The 25,270-nt window shown below is 47.0% G+C and overlaps 1 protein-coding gene and 1 pseudogene across 13 annotated transcripts in view; one reads left to right on the top strand and one right to left on the bottom strand.

Annotated features, from left to right (window-relative positions):
• TACC1 (transforming acidic coiled-coil containing protein 1) overlaps window positions 1-25,270 on the top strand; it is a 126,927-nt gene that overhangs the window by 60,994 nt on the left and 40,663 nt on the right. For 3 of the 13 annotated variants that reach the window (XM_070459866.1, XM_070459874.1, XM_070459875.1), the window contains exon 2: window positions 2,835-2,950. The exons of 3 other annotated variants lie outside the window; for them this stretch is intronic. In XM_070459866.1, the coding sequence (XP_070315967.1) occupies window positions 2,835-2,950 (116 nt within the window). Of the gene's footprint in view, window positions 1-1,194; window positions 1,762-2,834; window positions 2,951-25,270 lie in introns of those variants that run through there. 7 more of the 13 variants (XM_070459867.1, XM_070459864.1, XM_070459868.1 and 4 more) reach the window with 4 other exon arrangements.
• LOC110126543 (small ribosomal subunit protein eS6-like) lies at window positions 11,272-13,206 on the bottom strand (annotated as a pseudogene).

Here is a 25,270-nt window from a genome sequence, read left to right as displayed (position 1 = left end):
ACGATCAAAACTGTTGTGTTTATCTCTGGGAGCTGGATGAATTGCAAAGTATCCAGACACCCCAGCCCTCTTGTCTAGACTTCAGGCAAACCCCTGCCCTTCTGTTATGGTTAAGACCCACTCGCCAGGCCTGTTATCTTGCATCATTTTTGTTTTTGTTCTTGTTATCAAAATGTGTAAGGCAGTCATGATTCATCGACAGTATGCTATGCCAACCACTTTCAGAGGAAGACGTCTATCTGGCAGTGTCAGCCTTTGTTCTTAATTCTGGAGCTGCTCTTTCTGTGGGAACCTGCAACTCTGTTAATTAAGAGTAGGATAAGAAACACCTTTATCCAGGCACGAAGATCGTGAGGCCCAGTCGGTTGAGGCAATTGATAACGCCATCCCTAAGCTGAATTCCTGGAATGAAAATGAAGAAAATCCGAGGACAGCTCTGCTACTTACTTCCCTCTCTCTTCAAACATAGAGTTGGGTTTTGTTTTTTTTTTTCCCCTTTGAAGGCTGAAATCACCAGGCCTGTTGACCGACTTTCGAAGCAGCAAACGGAGTCAAAAACTGAAGTTATGAAAAGAAAGCCTCAAAAAAAAAAAAAGAGAATGGGAGACGGATCAGGCTATAATTTCAGTGTCATTTAGCACCCTTTACTCAAGACCTGGCCACGGCGCGTCCACCAGTGCGGACTGGGGAGCGAAAAAAGTATCTAAAAATTCCAGCCCTTGGCTCCTCTTGTACCACCACTGAGGGATCTGACGGGTGAGGGTGAAAAGGCTGACATTTTCCACGCCGTTCTATCAGAAAGGGGAAACGCTGTTAACAGCGGCCTCAAAAGTTGGTTTTCTATGGGTTTTTTTTTACAATAAGAGACTGAACTCTGCGAGCCTGTATCACCAACGCCATTAAGTCGCAGTAGCAAGATGAAAAAATAAACAGGGAAGGAGGGACACCCAGCGTGCGCCGACTCGGAAAAACGGGAAGCCGGTAGAACCGTTGACGGCGCCCAGGTCCTCAGCCAGTCGCCGCCTCCAGAGTCGCAGCAGCCAAGCCCCTTCCCCCGCAGCGCGGGCGCGACCACCGCGGCGCGAAGGCAGGGGGGTCCCGGCCGCTGAGCCGCGCGCTTCCGAGGCCCCGCCTCCGTCGGCGCCCCTCGCCGGGCGCGCAGGTGGTACGGCCCGAGGGGGGCGGCTCCCGGGGCGCGGCTCCGCAGCAGCTGAGGCGCGACCGGCCGGCAGGGAGGCGGGAGCCGGGAGCCGGGCCCCTCGGAACGCAGACGCCGGGCCGCCGGGCCGCCGAGGCCGAGCCGCCGACCCGGGCTCCGCTCACCCCGCCCCGAGAAGGCCCCAGGAGGGGCTTCGGCGCCGCGGCCGCGCGTTCGGGAAGGAGGACGAGGAGGGAGCGGTGCGCAGCCTGCCGGCTGGCTGGCTAAAAGGAAGCGCTGCGCCCGCGCCCCCGACGGCGCCCGTGAAACCACATCCGCGCCTCCGCTGGAAGCGCGTCCGGGCCCCTGTCACCGGGTCCCTCCATCTTGAAAGGGAGAAAAAAGCGCTCTCCCGTCCCCGCTCCCCTCCTCCCAGGAGCCGGGGCCGCAGGAGCCGCGCGCATGGCGTTCAGCCCCTGGCAGATCCTGTCGCCCGTGCAGTGGGCGAGATGGACGTGGTCCGCGGTGCGCGGCGGGGGCGCCGGAGAGGACGAGGCCGGAGGGCCCGAGGGCGACCCCGAGGACGAGGACTCGCAAGCCGAGACCAAATCCTTGAGTTTCAGGCAAGTACACGCGTTGCTGCCGAGATGCGGACGCGCTGCCATCCATCCATCCATCCGCGGCTCATTCTGTGTGCGCGCGCGTGTGCGTGTGTGTGGTGTGTGTGTGGTCGCCACCCGCGTTAACCGTGTTCATGGCAGTGCTGCCGTCCCTGCCCGTAACCAGGTCCCCGCTGTGCAGTCGGAAGTTCAGAACGTTGTGCCCTCCCGCCGGGTGTTTCTCTCCCCTCGTTTCAGTGTGAGCTTTCTAAACCTAAACCAGAATCTGCAATCTCTCCGCATCCTCGTGTGCCTCGGTCCCTTACTCTAAGCTTCGAGCCCCCAGCCCCCGCCCCTGCACAAACACGCACGATCGTGGATCACACCCGCAGGACACACATACACAGTCTTGGATCACACCCGCTGGACACACACACAGACACACACAGTCCTGGATCACACCCGCTGGCACCTGGGGCCCTCCCTACGGGGAAGAAGTCGCTCCAAGGCCCTCCTGGGACTCCCCTGTGTCCCCGAAAATGCAGCCTTGGTGAAGAAGGTCACGAGATGCCGGGCCCCCTGGCCGCTGGAGGAGAAATGGTCGTCTCTCCTAAGCTGTCAACCCGTGTGATTGCGGGAGGCAGGTGACAGCGTCCTCGGCCTCTGGCCGGGTGCCTTGCAAACAGGTAGAGAGAGGCCTAACTCCAGAAAAAGGGCATCGTGGCGAAAACTGGCTTCGTGATTTTAGGCTGAGGGGCGATCTGAATTTTTAAGCCTCTGGCAAAGGGCTCTTGTGAGAAAAGGAGTCTGTTGAAGGGGCTTTTGGGAGGCTGTCAGGATGACCTCAGAAATAAACGTTGCTGGAGAAAGGCCCCGGAGGATGGAGGAGATTTCAGGGAGACGGAAGCCCGAGGAGGGTGCTGCTACAGCACTGCACCCTCCCCCCCCACCCCCCATCCCGGGCCAGTTCACACTGAGGACCCCCGTGCGGGGTGCAAAGTTAGCAAAAAATATTGGACCTTGTGGAGATGTAACCTGTAAAGGGGTGTCGGAAATACCGTTGAAAGTGGTAATTCCTCATTTTTCCCCCTTGGCAGCTCGGATTCTGAAGGTAATTTTGAGACCCCTGAAACTGAAACGCCTATCCGATCCCCTCTCAAGGAATCCTGTGAGTCAAACCTCGGACTGGCAGGCTCGGGGGCCAAGACCCAAGGTAAGGAAAGACTTCCCTTGTTCTGCTTTTTTTGCTGCTGTTGTTTAAAGTTTTGAAAATGTAAATAAGGGAAGGAAAAGTGTTAATTCAGGGCCATTTTAAAAGGTAGGAGGTTGTCTCCTTACTGAACAGGAGCTGTTTGAAAGCTCCTGGCATATTTGAAATGGTTTATTTGTTTGTATTTTTTCGAGTGTGGAAGCCAGAAGCTTTCTTCTCTAAGTAGGTTGTACATTTTGCAGTAAGAAATTATCATTATCAGAACATTCCTGCTGGGCCCTGAAAAACAAAAATGTGGGTGGTGATGTCGGGATGGAGGTGTGTTTAGATTTGGCTTCACACATTTCTCAGGCCTGCGCATTTTCTTCAGGGTGTGGCTAGAGACAAGAATTATAGGTAGGAGCTGAATTTTTTTAGACAAGCAGGAATCTTAAGAGGTGGTGTCAAAGTTCTTCACCGCCCCTGCTTCCACCAGGGATGGTGGTGAGCCCCAGTCCACCCAAGAAAGCCTGGCATGGAGATGCCCTTCTGCGTTCAGAGCCCAACCTTGAGCCTGCTTTTTATCTGCAGAGACTGCTGCTGTTCCTCTCAATTAGCGGAAACCGTTTTTGTCCCACAGCCAGTTCTGAGTAAAATCTCACCTGGCCTGATCGCAGGCAGTTAGCTGTTTAGAGTGGCTGTGATTCAGCAGTGAAAACAGTCCCCATCTCTGCAGGCCAGCGTCATGGAGGGTGACAGGTCTTTCAGAGGTTAAGCAGAATGTACCTACCTGTCAGCTTGGCGTCCCTGGTGGCTCAGCGGTAAAGAGCCCTTCTGCAGTGCAGGAGACACAGATTTGATCCCTGGGTTGGAAAGATCCCCTGGAGGAGAGCCTGGCAGCCCACTCCAGCATTCTGGCCTGGAGAATCCAATGGACAGAGGAGTCTGGCAGGCTATAGTCCTGGGGTCACAAAGAGTCAGACACCGTTGAAGTGACTTAGCACGCACGCACGCACCTGTCAGCTTGGTCCTAAGTATGACAGAGAAAAATGGAGCTGGGGGAGGGTTGATAGGAGGTGCTGAAGGCTGATGGGGTGGGGAACCTGATTAATCAGCGGACTTGAACAGAGTCCTGGAGGAGAATTGAGGGGGCATGTGTGCAGTTTCCTGAGAACTCTTCTAGCAGAGAGCATGGCTCCTGGGAAGGTCTGAGACAGCACCAGCCTGAGGCGGAGAGGTGGGGAGGGAAGTGCCCAGGGGGGCAGCATGTTGGAAGTTAGGGAAGGGTCCTGGTGGCTGCAGCAGCGACCAGGCAGGGAGCCGGAGTCAGCCAGGTAGGGGACGGTCTGGGTCTTGTGGTCACAAGGCGTTCATTTTCCTTTTGAGTGAGATTGGAAGGACTGCCTTTAAAAAGTGCCACAAACCAGACAGCTTAAAACAATGGAAATTGGTTCCCTCTCTGTTCTGAAGGCTAGAAGTCTGAAATCAAGGTGTTGTCAGGGCCAGGCCCTTTCCAAAAGTTCTAGGGGTGAATTCTTCCCCAGCTTCTTCCCTAGTTTCTTCTAGCTTCTGGTGGTTGCCGGTGATTCCTGGTGTTCCTTGGCCCGTGGCAGCAAAGCTCCCATCTTACCTGGTCAGCTTCTCCCTGTGTATCTCTGTCTCTTCATGTGACTTTCTGAGGAGGACACCAGTCATTGGAGTTAGCGAGCACTCCAATCCAAGTCGACCTCTTCTTAACTTAATTACACCTGCAGAGATACTACAGTTGATCCTTGAGCAACATGGGTTTGAACTGTGCAAGTCCACTTGACACAGATTTTTTTTCACTAAGTATGTTCTAGAGCAGGGGTCCCCAACCTCCAGGATCTAATACCTGATTTTCTGAGGTGGATCTAATGTAATAATAATAGAAATAAAGTACACAGTAAATGTAATGCAACTGGGTTATCCTGAAACCATTCACCATCCCCTACCCCCATCCATGGAAAAATTATCTTCCGTGAAATGGGTCCTTGGTGCCAAAAAAGTTGGGGACCACTGTCTTAGAGTACTACACGGTCCACGGTTGGTTGAATCCAAGGATAGAGAAATGTGGATATGGAGGGTTTTCACCTGTGCTAAGTGGTTGGGGGTAAACACCCCTAACCCCCACATTGTTCAGGGCTCAACTGTCCCGATAAGACCACATTCCCAGGTATGGGGAGTTAGGACTTGAGCTTATCTTTTGGAGGGAATATAGTCCAACCCACAGCAGGGCTTTGAACAGAGGGACAGTGCTGTCACTTCCTTTTTCAAAGGATAGCTGGCTGCTGTCTGGAGAAGGGACTCCAGGATGGAAGTCCTTTTCCTGTGTTTTCTCTATTCCAGTGAGTGTCATTGTCACCTGTAGTGACGAAATAGAGCCAGCTTTCAGTTACCGTGTTACCTAATTTTTGATCAGGTCGTGAATTTATTCTCCCAGCGGTTATTATATTTCCTTGCTTAGCAACTTCCTCATAGGTTGCCCAGGGAGCTCTCAGGAAGTCTGTGCTGGATTTCGTGATGGAGCTGGACTTAGTGGGGAAATGAAACCAGCTTTTTGTGATTTGGTTTTGCTTTCAGTGGTGAGCTCCAGGGACTTCCCTGGCAGTCCAGTGGTTAAGACTCCATGCTTCCAACGCAGGGAGACGCAGGTTTGATCCCTGGTCAGGGAACTAAGATCCTACACACCACGTGGTGTGACTAAAAAAATTTTTTTTAATAGATCAATAAATGGTGAGCTCCATATTGTACTGCCCTGCTGAAAATTCACTTAGCTGGCCCTGGGTCGCTTTTTTACCATGAGTTCAGGCAGAGACCGCATGGGAACAGGCAGCTTTGCATGTTAGAGGACTTGTGTGTGCCACTTGGCTGGGTAGCGGTCTCCATGACAGAAGATGCCGCTTCATAGCTTCCCCTTTCTTCTCTCAAGATTGGCAGATCTGAAGGGAGATTTGAAAGCCTGAGAGAGCTTTTCTGTGGCCTTCCCCTCAAATTTAAATAAAGCTCACAAGACAGTTTGAAAGCCTCTTTGAATTGCTCAGCCTGGGCCGCCTGCTTCCTCACCATCCTGTCAGCTGGTGGTCTGATTCATCCTGACAGGTTCTTCGCTAATTGAATGGAGGCCAATATGGCCCAGGCCCCCAGAACCACACAGACCCAATTGTTTGGTCCTTCCTGTACCACTGACTCATTTTTACAAGTTTTGGTCACTTACGGCTCAAACTCTCTTTTCTCGGTCTCTTTAGAATTTTTCTTTTTAGAGAGTCACGGACCAAGAAAGGGCTTTCCAGATGGCTCAGTGGTAAAGAATCCGCCGGCAACGCAGGAGACGTGGGAGATGTGGGTTCGGTCTCTGGTCGGGAAGATCCCCTGGAGGAGGAAATGGCAATCCACTCGAGTATTCTAGCCTGGGAAATCCCATGGACAGAGGAGCCTGGGGGACTACAGTCCATGGGGTCACAGAGAGTCAGATGCAGCTGAGCATGAATCAAGAAAGCTCAGTGAAGTAGCTCAGGATTGTGGACCATGAAAGTGGCAGGCGGAGCAAACTGGGAAGCAGGCAGTACACATGATGAAGTCTTGCCATTTAGTGTCTTTAAATAACAGGATGATTCCCCATCGGCCTGGCAGTATCCTGCCCTCTGGGGCTTCTTCCCCCAACACCAGTCCTTGTCCAGAGTTCTGTGGATGGCCTTGTCATGCGTACACAGTGAGTGTAAAAATACAGCCAGAGCACAGGTCTGACCGGGAAGATATCAGTGGGCAAAAATTCCTGGAGTCTAAATGTTGAAGTCTTAATTTCTCGGCCTGGAAGCTTCTCTTTCTAAAAATTGTTGATTATTTGACTCCTGATAAGGTGGTGTGCATTCTCAGTTTTGCTCAGTTGTGTCTGATTCTTTCGATCCTGTGGACTGCAGCCCACCAGGCTCCTCTGTCCTTGGGATTCTCCAGGCAAGAATAATACAGGTGCAGGTTACCATTTCCTCCTCCAGGGCATCTTCCCCATCCGGGATCAGACCCGCATCTCCTGCCTTGACTGGCAGATTCTTTACCACTGCACCACGTGGGAAGCCCCCTAATAAGATGGTTAGTCTTTGATGCAGGGGAACAGCACTTGTAGATCATGTAAGACTCTGTCTTTTGGCAGGATGATCTATAAGCTCTGTAAAGGGTGTTTAAGTTGCTGATGTTACTGTTCTTTCTCTTTGCTGGGAGATGTATCAGTAAGGAGACATCACCTCGGAAAGGAATTTTGAGAGGTACAGTCTCAAGTTCATCGTTTTTTTGTTGTTGTTTCCAGTGCTGATGGACTGTGGTTTTGTCCTGTGTTTTAGATTATAAAAGTGAAAGCTGCACTGGCTGTTCTCTGCTGTCCTCTGTTAATTGAAGCCTCCCCCAGCCCTCACACACAAACACACAGGCCTTTGTTTACAAATTGTTACCTTTCTTTGAGAGAGGGAATTTTAATTCACATTGAAGCTCTCTGTGCCCTTGGAACAGTTACCCTGTTTGATGTGTTGATTAGATGACTAGATACACCAAACACATAAGATAGTCCTCCAGAACAGGAGAGAGATAAACAGGGTCAGTCAATAGGTTTACTGCAGGAGGCCTGTGGGGACTGCCGACTTGTTGACATAGTTTGGGTCAGTGTAAATGAGGCATCGGCCAACAATAGCTCATAGGCCTGCTGTTGCCTATTACTGTTCTGTTGGAGAGCTGAGAACTGTTTCTACATTTTTAAATGGTGGAAAACAATATTTTGTGTGCAAAGTATATGAAGATCAAATTTCAGGGCCCATAAGTAAAGTTTCATTTTGGAACGCAGCCGTGCATTTAGGTGTAGTCTGGCTGCTTTTGCAGTAAAATAGCAGATTGAATACTCAGAACAGAGGGAAATGCCTGAAATATTTACAATCTGGCTCTTTACAGGAAGTTTGCTGACCTTGATCCACATTTGCGATGATTTTGGTAAAATCATAAAGTTTAAGTACTGTATAATTTGACCTTTATAATTGAACTTTAGTTTTAAAAAAGCTACAAGGCTATAGCTGATTAATTAGCAAATGAACTGTGGGTACTGGGTGCCATTCCAGGGAAAGACTGGTTTGGGCTGGCTATTTATCTCCCTCGCAAAGTGACGTTTCAGTCTGGCTCATCCTTAATTTTCAATTGACTAAAAGATATGAGAAAAAAAGGAAATTAGGGAAGAGTGGGGAGAATTTGGCAATCATTTAATACAAGTACAAACGCAGAGACTTTTCACTTTTGTTTCTAATGTAACTTTGGGTGTTTGAGAATTTGTAATTTGACTGTTGCTGTGGTGTATTTTTGGTGTAAGTTGTATGATTGATTGGTTTAGATTGCACCTATGTAAGACTTAGAAGGGAAGTCTTATTAAAATCTGAGCCTTAGATGTTTGATCCTAAGGCTTTGGGCTACTTGTATAAGCAAATATGCAAACGTTGAAGTGTTCTAGTCGAATCTGAGTGTGGTTCTCCTAGGGACTTAGTTTGACACCCTGTCCAGGCTCCTGCTGCAGGGATTGCTTTGTTAGAATATCCTAGAGGTAATGGGACTGACGGGCCTCCGTGGTGGCTCAGAATCTGCCTGGGGTACAAGAGACCTGGGTTCAGTTGCTGGGTCAGGAAGACCCCCTGGAGAAGGGAGTGGCTGCCCACTCCAGTATTCTTGCCTGGACAAATCCATGAACAGAGGAGCTTGGCGTGGGGTTGCAGAGTCAGACCCAACTGAGGGGCACACACACAGTGCGACCAGTGGGGACCCTTCGTGTTACTTGACAGTTCACCCCCGTGGGCCCTTCAGCAGCATTCCAGGTTAGCGCTCTTATTGTACCGGCTCTTCCACAGTTTAAGTTTCTGTGTTACTCTATTTCATATTGTTATGAAATGCGCTTAAAAACCTCTGCAGCATGATACAGTTCCATCCCCCACCCCCTCGCCCTGTGTAATGTTTGTAGCTGTCTGCTTGGAATTCCCGCTAGTTAGTGAACGGGATGAGGCCGTGCGGCTTTGTCGCTTTATTTTATAACAACATAAAGGAGCCGTGTGGGCACCCCTGGTGACTCCGCAGTGAAGAATCTGCCTGTCAGTGCAGGAAACACAGAGACACAGGTTCAGTCCCTGGGTTGAAAAGATCCCCTGGAGAAGGAAATGGCAGCCCACTCCAGTCTTCTTGCCTGGAGAATCCCATGGACAGAGGAGCCTGGTGGGCTTCAGTCCATGGGGTCACAAAGAGCTGGACACGACTGAGCGACTGAACAACGGCAACAGCAAAGGAGGCGTGTGAGGCGCGCCCCCCGCAGAGGCTCCGAGCATCAGATAAAAAACTTGGGGGCAGGAGCAGAGTCTACCTTCTGGAAATGAAGATTTTATTTTAGCAACTGTCAAAGTAGTTATTATTCTTTTAAGGTGAATATCGAATTCAAGACCTTCTTAAATATTGTGATGATTATACTCAGCTCAGACCTGCATTTCCCAATTTAGGGCTCACTTGAGCCCCAGATAAAACAGTATAGCTTCCTTTGAGAGCTTCCAACGACGGAGGTGTTTTCTCTGGTGTACTGAGGGGGCAGCCCTGCTAAATTGCATTGCTACCGCTTAATTCCCAGGTAGCACAGTGGTAGAGAACCTGCTTGCCAGTGCAGGAAACAAGAGACTTGGGTTCTGTCCCTTGGTCAGGAAGATCCCCTGGAGAAGGAAGTGGCAACCCTCTCCAGTATCCTTGCCTGGAGAATCCCAAGGACAGAAGAGTCTGGTGGGCTGCATGTAGTCCATGGGGCCGTAAAGGGTCGGACACGATTTAGCAACTAAACAATAGCAGTGCTCCACCTACAGAATGGATGTGGTCTGATGCCATTTAACACATTTAAAGAGCAGTCATAGTTTCTTTTTCAAGTGACTAGTAATACTACTGTTCATAGGAAGCCCTCGCAGAATATACCATTTTGTCACAGTCTTCTGAACTCCGGTGAGTGACAGGAAGACCATGGTTTATCCACCCAAAATAGTCATCTCTGTAGGGATTTGATAACTAGGGGTCGCTGAAGTGTCCGGTAACGGTTTAACCTTGGGCCTGGAAAGGGATTGCAGCTTGTAAGTTCAAGGTCTCACCCTCACCTTCACACGTACATGAACCTAATTTCATGGACTTGCACAAATATAATCAGATCCCCAGGGCCTAGACTGATGATGGCCAGACTTGGCAAGAGAACAGTAACCAAATGGAGTATCTCATTAATTCACAAGTGGAAAAATGAGATCTGGCAGTTCTGTGGCAGATCCGGATACTGTCCTGGCCAGTCCCTGTTCCCTATGTCATTGCTGGAAATACAACAGCAAATTATTGATCTCCAGCTTTCCCCCTGCAGAATTCCAACCTAACAGACCACCAACTTTCTGTTCCAGCTGCCTTTATCGTATGTATTGAATGCATTTTTTTTCAGCATCTTATTTGGTTTCATAACAATGATGCTCCAAAATAGACCACTCTTGATTTCCCGTCTAAAAATTGGGAAATCATCGGAGCCTATACTGCTAGTAGTTCAGTGGGGTCATAAATTCAACTTTTAAAAGGAAGATTTGTTTATTTGACTGCAGGATCTTTAGTTGCGGCCTGTGGGATCCAGTTCCCTGACCAACATTCAGTTCTGCGTTGGGAGGGTGGAGTCTCAGCCACTGGACCACCAGGGAAGTCCCATAGATTCAGCTTTGAAGATCACACACCCAGCTTCTCTCTGCAGGGAATGTATGAATCTCTCTGTCTTCACCGACTTAGGAAATGACTTATCAGAGGAAATGAAAAGTTCTTAAAATGTTGCCAGGACAGAGTCTGTAATGGGGGAAAGCATGTTCTTTAGTATCTTGTAAGATGATGTAATTTGAAGAAAAATCATCAAGAGATTGCATCTTTCACACATGTTAACTTAGCATATATGATGTATGAAGGATAAAATGTATTTTAGGAATTTTGAACATCAGAAGCTTACAGTACAGTTTAGACATCGAGTCAGAAGGGGAAAAAGTAAAAGCATCATTGGGTAAGCAGTAGTGTTGGATTAAAAACATTTGCTTTCTTTGTGCTCAGTGTCTGCTTGTCCATGAGAAATAAAAAGGCACGGGGAACATTTGCCTTCGTTTTGCTTCCCTCTCCACCCGTGAGTCCTGTGTGGGTGAGGAGAGGCAGGTGTGTGGGGGCATGTGCAGCCTCCTGGGACTTTGCACCCATTTTGGCATAGAAGGAGGAGCTTCTTCTTTTTTTTTTTTTGATGTCTGATCTTATTTACTTGTTACTCTCAGAACATCTCATTTTTGACTGGACTCAGAAGTAGAAGCTCTCAGAGAGGACAGCCTCCATCTCTTGGCAATCTGTTCCTGCTGTTTTTCTTTGGCCTCCTTCATTCTCTTGGCCAAAAGTTTAGCACATTCTGCAGCCTCTTCTTTGTTTTTCTTAGTACGCTGTTTCTTCAGAGTGATGCGCCGGCGTTTGTGTCGCAGAACTCGTGGAGTCACGAGACGCTGAATCTTGGGTGCTTTAATCCTAGGTTCCTTACCTTCTTTGTTTAGGGGCTTTCGCACAACGTACTGGCGGACATCATCTTCTTTAAAGAGATTGAAAAGTTTGCGGATTCTGCTAGCTCTTTTGGGACCCAGGCGATGAGGCACGGTAGTATCAGTGAGTCCAGGAATATCCTTCTCCCCTTTTTTCACGATGACCAAGTTGAGAACACTCAGATTGGCATCCACAATGCAACCCCGTACAGATTTGTGCTTTCTCTCTCCAGTCCTTGGTCTGTGCCGGAGCCTGCCGGCAAACGAACTGGTCGAGAACGCAATTACCAGAGTACCTGAGAAAAATAAGACTTAGACAGACTTAGAAAGACTTAGACAGACTTAGAAAGATGGGGTTGAGAGGGACAGAGTCAGCTTGCGTCTGACTCTGCCAACTTTATTGAAGAATACCACACCTATATATATGCTAACAGGAGTTGCTAATAGATCAAAGGTTTGCATATGTGCAGAGCTACAGGCACAGGTGTTTTAAATTCCTCCACTTAAGATCAGTAAAGCATCACCCTAGCACCCAACTGAAATCAATAGAACATTAACTGGATAGAAAACAGGCTTCAATCATGACGAGTTTATCAGCAACAGGTGAGAGATCGCTACAGCAATTTCCTTGAGGGAGGTGAGAAAGGCCAACCTGTGCTTTAATAAATCAGGGGTGGCGGGACAGAGAGGGACCTCTTGATCTCTCTCAGAGCCAAGAAGGAGCCCGAGCAGTCAGGCTGGCTCCCCGCAGGTCTGTAACAGGAATGCCCCTTACTCAGTAGCAGGCGAACTCGGCCATGGGTCAAGACACCCTGCTTAAGGGGAAACCCTGCTTATCGTTCCCGCCACTGATTCGGACCACATAACCCTTCCATTCTTCACCCAGAGCGTCAGCAGCAACTTCTGTGGCCATACACGTCTCGTAGAAGGTACGACGTTTTCGTTCATCGTCCACTTCAGTGAGCTTCTGGCAGCCAGTGGCCGGGAAAGAGATGTTCAGCTTCATTCTGAAGTGGCCAACAGCCTCCGAGGCGCCACGAAAAAGAGCAAGGAGGAGCTTCTTAAGAGACTGGTATTGCTGCATAGCTTACTCCTTGGAAGGGAAGTTATGACCAACCTAGATATCATATTAAAAAGCAGAGACATTACTTTGCCAACAAAGGTCCGTCTAGTCAAGGCTATGGTTTTTCCAGTGGTCATGTATGGATGTGAGAGTTGGACTATAAAGAAAGCTGAGCGCCAAAGAATTGATGCTTTTGAACTGTGGTGTTGGAGAAGACTCATGAGAGTCCCTTGGACTGCAGGGAAACCAACCAGTCCATCCTAAAGGAGATCAGTCCTGAATGTTCATTGGAAGGACTGATGGTGAAGCTGAAACTCCAATATTCTGGCCACCTGATGCGAAGAGTTGACTCATTGGAAAAGACCCGGATGCTGGGAAAGATTAAGGGCAGGTGGAGAAGGGGACGACAGAGGATGAGATGGTTGGATAGCATCACCGACTCAATGGACATGAGTTTGAGTAAACTCCAGGAGTTGGTGAGGGATAGTGAGGCCTGGCGTGCTGCAGTTCATGGGGTCACAAAGAGCCGGACACGACTGAGCGACTGAACTGAACTGAACTGAACGCTGCGTAGCAGATAACTCTGAAACTGGGTAGTAGCTCAAGCCACTGGATGTTTATTATCTCACTTTGTTTTCAGAGGTCTGGAACTTGGGAGCAGCCCAGCTGGGTGTTCTGGCTTGGGGTTCCTGGTGAGAATGCAGTCCCGGCATTGGCTGGGACCCTAGTCATCTGAAGGCTTGACCAGGGCCGGAGGACCCCTCCTCAGCCATGCCAGGCACGTTGGTGCTGGCTGTGGGTGGAAGAGCTCAGTTTTTTACTGTGCAGCGGGGCTCTGTCTGTGGGGTTGCCTGAGTGTTCTTCCAGTATGGCAGCTGCGGTTTCTCTGATGACAGCCTCAGAAGCCATACTCTGTTATTTCTACAATATCCTTTTGGTTACCCGAGCCCAAGGGTGTGACTCCCAGGAGGTGGGCTCCCGGGGGCCGCCTTGGAGGCTGCCTGCCATCAAGCTCTTGTTTGCTCTGCCTGTCTGGTCCTCCTTCTGCCCCTCTTTTTTAAAAAAAATTTTGATGTGGGCTATTTTAAGTCTTTATGGAATTTTTACAATACTGCTTCTGTTTTATGTTTTGGTTTTCTGGCCGTTGGGCATGTGGGATCTTAGCTCTCTGACCAGCGATCAAACCAGCACCCCCTGCAATGGAAGGCAAAGTCTCTCACCCACTGGATCGCCAGGGATGCCCCTGCAGCCCTTCTTACGTGTAGGAACAGAAGAACAGGAGCAGCGACGTGGTTTCCGGCCAGGGTTCCCGTCCTGCCGCAGAGGCGTTTGGTCGCTCTGTCTGGAGCCTCCTCTCCTGTCAAACGTTCTCCCTCTTTCTCTCTCCTGCGTCAGCTTCCTGGCTCAGTGTGGGCGGTTGCTACTTTGTGAGAGAGGCAGTTGGTGTTGTGAACGCTCTCCTAATGATTTCTGAAGAGCTGCGTGTTGTGGTGGTTTGGCTGCAGTGAAGTTCAGGTCTCTGCAAAGAGGAGCCGTCTTGTTAGCACACACTTTCTTCTCTCCTCCTGCTGCTGCCTGCTGGGGACGGGGAGCAGATGACTCTGGGGGGCCTTCCAGGGCTTCTGTCCGTTTGCGGGGTGGGGGGGGGGGTGTCTCGGCTTTATTGGAAATGCAGCCTTAAGCAAATCCAGGTGGTTCCAAAACCCCAGGGCACCTCCTGAGTGCGGAGAGAAGGCACACCTGTCAATGGCTCAGCTTCCAGGGAACATTGGGTTCAGGGTGGGGAGGGCCGACTCCTGCTGGTTGTGGGCCCCACCCTCTTATCTTATGGTAACTTTGGCCTTCAGAGGGGAAGGTTTGGCTCTCTTTCTAAATAAAACAGCACAGAGCACTCATTTGGAAATTTGAGACTTTCTTCATCTTTAGCACAAAGCTTTTCCAGTTTATCGAATGACTTTCCAGGTGGTTCTTTACCTGCAGAATCTTGCATTTAGAGTGAGCCTCTTTCAGGCGTTAGAAGCTTCCAGCACCTGGCTCTGACTGTTACAAAAAGCAAATAAATTAGTTATTTCCCCCCACCCCTCCCCCAGCTCCTGGGTGATAATTTTGTTTGGTTTTGCGGGGAGGAAGAGATTTAGACAATGTGTTGTCTGGATTCGGGCATGGGTGTCTGTGTATGTTGGTGGTGTTTTTCTGCTGTTTAGTAGTGACGTCGTAACATTGCAGCGTACTTCAGAAGCTGTTCTGCTTTTTCCTACCCTGACTCATCCGCTTGGACCCCTCTCGCCGCACCCAGGCTCTCTGGGTGACCTGGGGCCCTGTGGTTGTCGGGAACGTGAGTCCTGCAGCCCACACCATTGGGGTCTACCCGGCAGTCCTGGAAGAGGCCTTCTTGTCCTGTTGTCCTGTCTGTGGACAGTATACTGTGTCCACTCCTACTCCATTTTAAGGCTGATGTCCTGGACTGAGTGGCTAAGAGCATGCATATATGAAGTATATTTCAACTTTGGGGGAATTCAAGGGACTGGGAACTCAGAGACATTAAACTGAGAAAAGGTCTCATTTCGAACACTTGCCTGAATGTGAATGTGTGCCTTATTAACAGCCTTCTCAGAGCAGACCCCCTTGTTTCCCTTCTGAAGCCCCACCTTGGTTCAAACTTGGGAGAGCAGGACTGGGAGGGAAGACCCTGAAAGGAGGAGGGGTCTTCACAGGGAAAGTGTCAAGTGAAGAACAGGTGTTCCTCCTGTGGTAGGAGCGCTGAGCGGCTGTAGCACCACTTACCCTCTATACATTTTTCTGTATTACAGGTTATGAGGTGGCAGGGGGTCCTATATGTATCAGACGTCTGCTCAGCAGTGACCCTGCGCATCAGCTCTGTCTTGGGCACTCAGTTTCTGCTTTGGGGACACAGAGGGAATCGGGGGTAAGATCCCTGCCTACCTCAGTCTGGAGGGAGCCGGCTGCCTTCTGTTCCCCAGGCCCCTTGGCCTCCTTGGCTTCCCCAGACGTTTTTGCACCCAGTAGGTAGTTTTAGCAAGGGAATGTGTGAGGGAGGTCTGAGAAGGCAAATGTTAGCAAGAAATAAATGGAAGAATTTTTTTAAGAAAAACAACCCCACCCCCCACCCCCAAAACAAACCAAAAGCCTTTTGAGCGTGCCAGCTGTCATGTCTCTAAGACGCTTCCCACACTCGGCTGCATCTGTTAGAGGAAAGAAGGGTGATGTCACTTTTTTCACCTCTTTCTGTAAATAGAGTTTATCTAGCACATGGTAGGCTTCCTTGAGAAAAATTTGAAATCCCAAATTGATGTGATGCTGAGACCTACCAGCTCTCTTAAGTATGGGACACGCATAACAAACTATCTAAAGCATTTTCTGAAGTGTAAGTTTGTGGTGTAATAGAACATGTAGGAATTGCAGGACATGCTTTCTACCCTGTTACCCTCTGAGTCTCTGTTCTCTCTCTTTTGTAAGCAGTTTTATTGAGATATAATTCACTTGCATGCAGTTCACCATTTAAAGGGTTTGTAACATATGAACAGAGTTGTACAACTATCACATCAACCTAATTTTAAGAATATTTTATCACCTACTCCAAAGAAATACTGTACCCATTAGCAGTCATGCCCCCATTTTTCTGCCACCCCCAGTCCTAGGCAACTGATAATCTACTGTATTATGTCTCAATATATTTATTTATTCCAGACATTTCATGTAATTGAAATTATACAATATGTAGTAGTCTTTTCTGATTGGTTCTATTCACTTACCGTAATGTTTTTCAAAGTTCATCCATGTTGTAGCATATATATTGGTAGTTCATTTTTTTTTTACTTCTTGATTAATACTTCATTCTCTGGATAAACCATATTTTATTTACCCATTCATCAGTTGATGGACATTTGAGTTGTTTTCACTTTTTGACTGTTATGAATAATACTGCTGTGAACATTCATGTTCAAGTTTTTATGTGGGTGTAAGGTTTTCATTTCTCTAGCTGTATACCTAGTAGTGCAATTGCTAGGTCATAAGGTAAATATTTCTAATTTTGAGGAGCTGTCAAACTGTTTTCCAAAGTATCTGCACCCTTTTACATCCCTACCAAGAGTATATGGGGGTTTTCAGTCTCTCCACATCCTAGTCAGCACTTGTTATCTGTTTGACTGTATCCACCTTCATAAATGTGAAGTGATGTCTCGTGGTGGTTTTGATTTGTGTTTCCCTAATGACTAATGATGTTGGGCAGCTTTCCACATACTTTTTGGCTGTTTGTGTATCTTCTTTAGCAAATGTTTATCCAGATTCCTTGCCTATTTTTTAATTAGGTTACTTATCTTAGAGAGTTGTAAAGAGTACTTTATGTACTCTAAATACAAGTCCCCTATAAGGTATCTGATTGTAAATATTTGTTCCCATTCTGTGGGTTGTCTTTTCACTCCTTCTTTGATAGCATCTGAAGTGTAAAAGAAAAGTTTTTACTGTTGATGGAGTTCAGTTTATGTACTTCTTTTTTGTCATTTTTTCCCCTGCTTTTGGTGTCGTATTTAAAAAGGCTTTGCCCTACCACAGTCATAGAGATTTACTACAGTGTTTCCTCCTAAAACTTGTAATAGTTTGAACGCTTACATTTAGGTCTTTGATCAGTCTTGAGCTAGTTTTTATTCATGTTGTGAAGAAGTGGAACAGCTTCATTATTTTGCATGTGGACATCCAGTGCTCCAGCACTATGTTGAAAAGACGTTTCCCCCTTTTTATTTAATTTTGCACCCTTGACAAAAATCAGTTGACAAGAGATGTAAGAGTTGAACTTTCAATTCTGTTTTATTGATCTGTATATGTCTCCTTAAACACACTGTCTTGATTATGGTAGATTTATTGTAAGTTTTGAAATCAGTGTCAGTCTTCCAACTTTGTTATATTTTCTTCAAAGTCGTTATAACTATTCCAGGTCTATTACATTTCCACATGAATTTTAGGATCAGCTTGTTAATTTTGCAAAGAAGTCAGCTGGAGTTTTGATAGAGATTGTGTTCAAACTATAGTCAAGTTTGGGGCAGATTGTCACCCTAAAAATATTAAATGTACATGGAATGCCTTTCCATTTGTTTAGATCTTCTCTGATTTCTTCAAATAGTATTTTGTAATTTTTATAAAACACATCTTGCACTTCCTTTGTTAAATTTATTTCAAAGTATTTTATTCTTTTTGATACTGCTGTAAATGGAATTGTTTTCATAATTATGTTTTTGGATTTTTCATTGCAGGTGTATAGAGATACAGTTTATATTTGCATATTGATCCTTCCTGAAACCTTGATGAATTCATTTATTAGTTATGATAATTTTTGGTGGATGCCTCAGAACTTTCTGTATAAAAAGTTGTGTCATCTGAAAATACAGATGGTTTTACTTTTCCTTTCCAATCTGGATGCATTTTTTTCTTTCTCTTGCCTAATTGACCTGGCTAGATCTTTGAGTACAATTTTGAATAGAAGTGGTGAGAGCTGACGGTCTTACTCTTACCTCGTTCTTGATCTTAGGGTAAAAGCATTCAGCTTTTAAATAGCATTCAGCTATTAAATATGATATTATCTTTTGCTATTAAATATGATATTAGCTGTGGACATTTCATAGATGTCCTTTATCAAGTTGAAGAAGTCCTTTTCTTTTTTTTTTTTTTTTTTTGCCACACTGTGCAATGTGTGGAATTTCCCCAGCCAGGGCTCGAAGCCGTGCTCCCTGCAGCAGAAGCATATAGTCTCAATCCCTGGGTCACCAGGGAAGTCAGAGGAAGTTCCCTTTTATTCCTAATTTGCTGAGTTTTTTTTTTTTTAATTATGAAAAGACATTGGATTTTGTTAGATTCTTTTTCCATTTATATTGAGATGATTATATGAGTTTTGTCTTCCATTCTATTGCTATGATACGTTACACTAAATGATTTTCAGATGTTAAACCACCCTTGCGTTCATGGAGTAAATTATGCCTTTTCGTGTGTTGGTGGACTTGGTTTGCTGGCGTTTTGAGGATTTTTGTGCTGATTTTCAGTAAGAAATATTAGTCTCTAGTTGTTTTGGTTTCGTACTTTCAGTGATATCTTTGGTTTTGGCATCAGGGTGATGTTGGCCTGATGGAATGAATTGGGAAATATTTCCTGTTCCTATATAGTCTTTGGATGTTTGTGAGCAGTTGATGTTAATTGTTCTTTAAATGATTGGTAAAATTCACCAATCTGCTTCAGATCTTTTTGTGTATATGATGAGGAGTTTTAAATTTACTAATTTACTAATTCAGTCTCTTTTATTTGTCTTAGATCTATTCAGATTTCTCTATTTCCTCTTGAGTCAGTTTCAGTCATTTGTGTCTTTTTAGGTTTTTGTCTCTTATATCTAACTTATTAAATTTGTTAACATACAGTTATTCATAGTGTCATTTTCTTGTTTTCAAACAGAATTAATTAATAAGCCCTGCTGTGCCTGTTTCACAGGGTTGGTTTGAGGATCAGGTTAAGCAGTATGTATGGAAGTGCCTTGAAGACCATTTGACTGTGAAGTAGTGTATTTGTTGTAAATTTTTAGTTCCAGGGCACCACTGTCCGCAGTTAATGCAACTTCACGTTTCTACTATATTCCCCCTTTGTGAGTTGCATTTCATGGGTGAGATTGTCGACCTTGTTACCAAAGGAATAAAAGCTAAGATTGGGCTGGAGGGGAATTAAAGTGGTTTCGGGGCCTGTCTGCCTGCTTCTTGAGGGGTAGCAGAACATAGCTTATAAACTTTCAGGGTTGGAGGGCATCAGTGCTGCATTAGGAACTCAGCTCTCGCCCAGCCTTGAGAACTGCTGTTTCTTGTCCTCCCTGAGGACAGACGTTCAGCTTGGTTCAGCCCCAGATGTTCTCTCTCCTGTAACCTGTACCTTAGAGGCACTGCATTCATTCACCTCACCTTCTCCCAGCTTACTGCTCTGTCAGCAATAAAAGTCCTTTTATAATACAACCTAGCGACTTCTAGAGGTCCAGGGGTAAAGACTCTGTGCTTTCATTGTGGAGGCTCGGGTTCAATCCCTAGTTGGGATTGAACTAAGAATCCTATATACTTGGGATTGAACTAAGAATTCTATAAACCGCACAGCCAAAAATAAAAAAATAAAATACAACTTAGTTGGTTTTCAAAAATGAAGAATTACTTTAGTCTGGAAAGTCCTCTTGCTAAATACGGAGGCAGATTCAGAGGGGAAATAACCCTCTTAGAAAGGGAAGACAGGGGTACTCTTCCTACCACCTTCTGATGTCTATGTCAGAAGTTTTCTCTATTTCCTTTACACTTTAATAAAACTTTATTACACAAAACTCTGAGCGATCCATCCTCGTCTCTGACCCTGGATTGAATTCTTCTCCTCCGGAGGCCAAGAACCCTGGCATCTTTGCGTGATTCAGCAACAACCTTTCATCTTGGGGGCTCCTCTGGGATCCTTCAGAACAAGATGGGAGCTAACAATTCCAGCCTCACTCCTTTGAACTATATCCTGGAAAACTGGGATAGATTTGATCCCCAGGGCTTAAATAAGACACACCTGGTCTTCCTATGTGATACTGCATGGCCGTGGTACCCACTGGAGGACAGTGAATGGTGGCCAGTTGGAGGGTCTCTTAAGTATAATACTGTTTTACAATTAGACCAGTTCTGTAAAAAAAACAACAACAACAACAAGGAAAATGGGTAGAAGTAGCATATATGTTGCCCTTTTTTGCTCTGCTAAATATGCCAGACTTAGGTCCTAAGGGTATAGATTTGGGTGTGAAACCTTCAGTTTCCCCCCGTCCTCTTACTTTGCCCCATACCTGGGGCTCCAAACTGAGGTTCCAACTGTCTCGGTCTCAGTGGAAACCCAAACTGAGATACCAACTGTCTTGGTCTCAGTGGAAACCCAAATTGAGATACAAACTGCTTCAGTCTCAGTGGAAACCCAAATTTAGATTCAAACTGTCCATGTAGAGGCCCAAACAACTCCTGTCTCAGTACGACTTCATACTACTGTGGTTTCAATAGAAACTCAGACCATCGAAGAAAGAGATGAGATGGAAGACAGGAGACAAAGAGATAAAGAAAAGCAGGTTTCTCCAATCTATACCTGGGATATGTGCAGAGCAGCAAGAGACTGAGGAACAGCCACTCAAGCTGTTACTTCTTCATGAAGTACCCACTGGGAGAAATAATCAGTCTCTGAGAGTTAATAAGCCTTTTTCTTATCAAGAAATACAAAGAATCAAGGAGGATCGGGGAGAATATTTAGAGGACCCAGAAAAATATATTAGAGCTTCTAAAGGCGTTACTCTGCTTTATGACCTTACTTGGAAGGATGTGATGTATATCTTGGGACAAACACTGACTCCTGACTCAGACTCGAGTTTTGGGAAAAGCGGTTGCTTATGGAGATGAATGGCTTGGTAATGAGTTAATAGAAAAGAGGGAGGACGAGATAACCGCCCTCCCCACTGGGATTCAGGCGGTCCCAATTACAGAACCAGACTGGGACTACAACACAGCGAAAGGAAGATGGGATCAGAGTCATTTTGTCAGATGTATTCTTGAAGGACTCAAGCAGGCGCGTTCTAAGCCTTTAAACTGTGGCAAACTGGCAAGCATAGAACAGGAGGAGAAGGAAGCTCCTGGTGTTGTGCCCGCTGTCTGAATCCCCCAGCAGGAAAAGAGAAGACCTCCATGACAATGCAACACGCAAAGGAAGGGAAATTTATTGCCGACTCGAGCCAGGGCCCTTGCTGCAACCAACGCAGTGGTGCAAAGTCAGAGAGCCCCAAAACCCAGTTTCCACGCACATTTATAGGGTGCTCGATTTCAAACATAAGCAGTGGGTAGTGGGCGCAAGCGGATTGGTTACATGTTTGCAAAGCAATTTTATTGGTACAAACTTTCGCGCACGTGGGACTTTCCAGGGAACCTTCTCGGAGGTTTACTGGGCGAGTACTGATTAGCTGGTCTCCGGTAGCCTGTTGAGGGCAGATAATTAACCCTACCCTTGGGAGAAACTGAAACTGAGGCCTATTCTTAGTTCAGGGCGCCTGTCACGGTGCAAGTCTTGACAGTCTCACACTGGTAAATTCCAAGACAGACAGAGAAGCCCTTCACAGATGCACTGAGATTGATCCCGAAAGTGAGGAGGGAAAAGTGATCTTAAAAGATAGATTTTTCACTCAGTCGGCTCCAGATATTCGCTGTAATTTATCAAAACGGGCGCATGGACCAAATCAGTCTTTAGAAATCTGTTACAACTGGCTCAGACAGTCTATTATGGAAGGGAATATGAGGAAAAGAAAGGCAGAGAAAGACAAAGGAACAAGCGGAAGCCTTCACAATGGCTATGAGAACCCTTCTTAAACAGCCTGAGAAAAATGCCCAGAGGGACTCAGGTGAAAAGGGATGGGCTTGCTATTATTGTGTAAAGGAGGGCAACTCAAGCGGGATTGCCCTCAGGCATCTAAGCCGCCCTGGCTCCATGTCAGGTCTGCAAAGGACCACACTGGAGGAGAAACTGCCCCCAGAGGCGTAGGTTTCAGGGATCAGACTCTCAAGACAACCAGTACTGAAGGTGCCCCGGGGTCCCCACACAAGCTCCCGTCCTAATTACATCTGAGGAACCCCGGGTATTGATAACTGTGGGAAGCCAATCCATCGATTTCCTTTTAGATACTGGGGCTGAAGAAGGAATTCTTAGGGCCTGGACTCCATCTGAGGCCCGTCCATGCTGATCGTGCTCGGCCACTTCTCCAGTGGACTCTGAACTCTGTGCTTAGTGCCTGTGGGAACGACAATGGAAGGATAAGACCCCCTCCGGACAGGGGAACCTTGAAGATCATATCCAGGTTACTCATTGCCTGAGAGAAAACAGACACTAATCACCCCTGCCTCCGGACAGTATCTATGTAACCACAGGCTTATCGGTTATTAACTGGTTGGAATGTAACCGTGGGCTTATTGATTATTAACTGTTTGAACATATAACACGTGAATGATGGGGTTATTGTGATTGTATTTACCCTTCCTTTCTAAGCCTCAAGGGATTTGGGGTGGTGAGTTTGGACACGTACACATGGGGTATAAAAGATTTTCACAAATGCTGGTTGGGGTCCTTGGCTAAGAGGAGACTCTGCCTTGGACACGCAGGTGTAATAAACTGCACTCCACTATCAAAAAAAAAAAAAAAAAAGAAAGGGAAGACAAGTCCAGAGGTGGAGCAATGGTGGTATCTTCTACGTAGGAACAGGGGAGGTGGCTGTCATGTGAGAAGGTGGTAGGAACTTCCTTAAGCTCAAACCCTGACTGTCCTCCAAAGGGGCTTGGAGCGTGGCTCTCGTCTCCTTAACGGGATTATAAGCTCCACGTGCCTATTCTGTGGTCATTTCATGCCGGGCGCAGCGCATGCTGCAGGTTCACGGGCTGTGGTTGGTTGGGTAGATGATTATCTTAGACATTATTTTATGATTTGATTTTAAGGCTTCAGGTCCTGATGCACCTAAGGGTTTAAGCTAATTAGGGAGTGCTGACACTGAACATCTGGTTTGGATCTTTATGTAGGATTTCTTAGTGTTGTGACTCAGTCAGCTTGGCTCACAGTCAGTAATACAATTGTCAAACTTCTGTCATCGCCGGGCCCTCCAAGTTTGTGTTACTTTTGCATATATCCTCTCTTTGGTCCCGAATTGCAGAGACCCACCCTGTGGGCTAGAGTTCAGAAATCCAGGCCCCAGGGCCTTGATAGCCAGGGGTCCTGTTCTTGCAGCTGTCAGATTGAGCTTTGCCAGTTATGAGACACATTGCAACCCGGGGGGTTGTGTGAACCCGTGGGATCACCTCCCTGCAGTGAGGGAGGAATAGTCCCACCTTTTTGTTTTCGTTGTGCCTGTTCCACGTGGCCTATGGGATCTTAGTTCCCCGACCGGGGATTGAACCCAGGTCCAGGGCGGTGAAAGTACCAGAGTCCTAACCACTGGATTCCCAAGGAAGCCCCCAGTCGCACCTGTTTGAATGTCTAGCCCAGCTTGGTCCTGTGGTTCTGTCCCTGACTTGTGAGCACTCAGAAGCATGGCATGGACGGTTTGTTCCTAGACACCGACAGCCCCTGCTTCCATCCTGACTCAGGTGCCCACCCGCTTCATAGATGTAACCGCGCAGAACGATATACTTGACTGTGTCCTATTGTAGCATTGAACCTCCACCTCAAAACCTTTCTTCTTGGGCTTGTGGCCCTGTTACGGTTTTCTAAGTCATCCCAGGAGTGAAGAGAAATTGAGTGATTGAAGACAGCTCTAGAATTAATTCAGAGGCTGAGTAGCATGGGTGAGCTGTGGCCCACCTGCACCCTAGACCTGGCTCCACGTCTCTCCTCTCTCCTGCTCCCTTGCTTTCTGTTCTAACCTTTCTGAGCTGTGGGCTCGTCACCTGTAAGATGGGGTTAAGGAACACTTTGTAGGGTGTTGTGAGTGTGAAATAAAGTGCTGAAACTCGCAGCACAGTTACAATAGTAGTGTAACTATGGAGAATTTTGTCAGGAGGAAGATCCTTCAAAAACAGCCCTTAACAATAATAAATCCCACCCTTCTGTCTTGGGAAAAGAAGGCGGGGTGGGGCTGGGTGGGCTTGGAACAAGAGTCCTGTGTTGAGATGAAGACAGGAGAAAGGGTAGAAGGGGATTAGGTTTGAGAAAGAAGAGATTTTTGTGCTTAATAAGAAGGATTCTGGACCTGGAAATTGGAGGATTGGCTTAATATTAGTCATTTGTTTATACATCTGAAACACTGGGGGATAATTTAGTGCTTCTCTAAGGTTTATTGCCTGAAAATCATTACACAAAAAGCAGTCTGTGGATAAGTCATTCTGAAAGTGAAGCCAAGGCTCTGGTCCCAGTGTTGTCTAGAAACTGGTTTCTTTAATAAGATATAGCCAGCATCTTTCCATGTCATTAGCTGCTTCAAAAACAATTTTTAACGTTCACCACAATATGTTGTTTTGTTTTAATCATTGACCTGGAATCAGACAGCTAGTAGCGATAAAGGTAAACAGTGCCGTGGGGAGATTTTTCCTCTGTTCTTTTTCCTGGGGGATGCAGGGATAGTTATCACTGCTGGACGTTTTGCAGCGTCTGCCTGGTTTCCCTTGTGAAGTTCCTCAGCCCTGGGTAACCGTGAATTCAAGCTGCATTTTCCATCACGTGGAGACAGAACCTTCATCTTGCTACTAGATAAGACTCTATTTCTCTACTGCCTGTGGTCAACCTGTAGGTTATTAGCATATGTAAATGTGTGAATAAATGTAAATAGCACTTGCAGTTGAGAGGGGTTTTCTTTTTGACAGCAAATATGTGGTGTCTTTTCAAACACCCAATTCCACGAGGGGTGGACCCACGGACTGGGTGTCCTCAGTCCAGTCCTGGTCTGGCACTAATGCCCAGAGTTAGCATCAGACGCCGGAGATTTCAGGGTTCAGTCCCCCAAGGCTACCCTCCCCTGAGTTGTCAGGTGCTTCCCAGGTCCCCAGGCTGCCCACACTTCCCTTCTGCTTGGCTGCAGCTCTGAGGGGGCTCCCACAACCCCCTCTCAGCTCCTATAATTCACTGCTGCTAAGTCACTTCAGTCATGTCCAACTCTGTGTGACCCCATAGACGGCAGCCCAC

This window comes from Odocoileus virginianus, chromosome 32 (genome assembly GCF_023699985.2).
Source record: "Odocoileus virginianus isolate 20LAN1187 ecotype Illinois chromosome 32, Ovbor_1.2, whole genome shotgun sequence".
Classification (NCBI taxonomy): domain Eukaryota; kingdom Metazoa; phylum Chordata; class Mammalia; order Artiodactyla; family Cervidae; genus Odocoileus; species Odocoileus virginianus.
The sequence above is the reverse complement of the archived record's forward strand: the minus strand, read 5'-3'. Positions and strand labels throughout refer to the sequence as shown.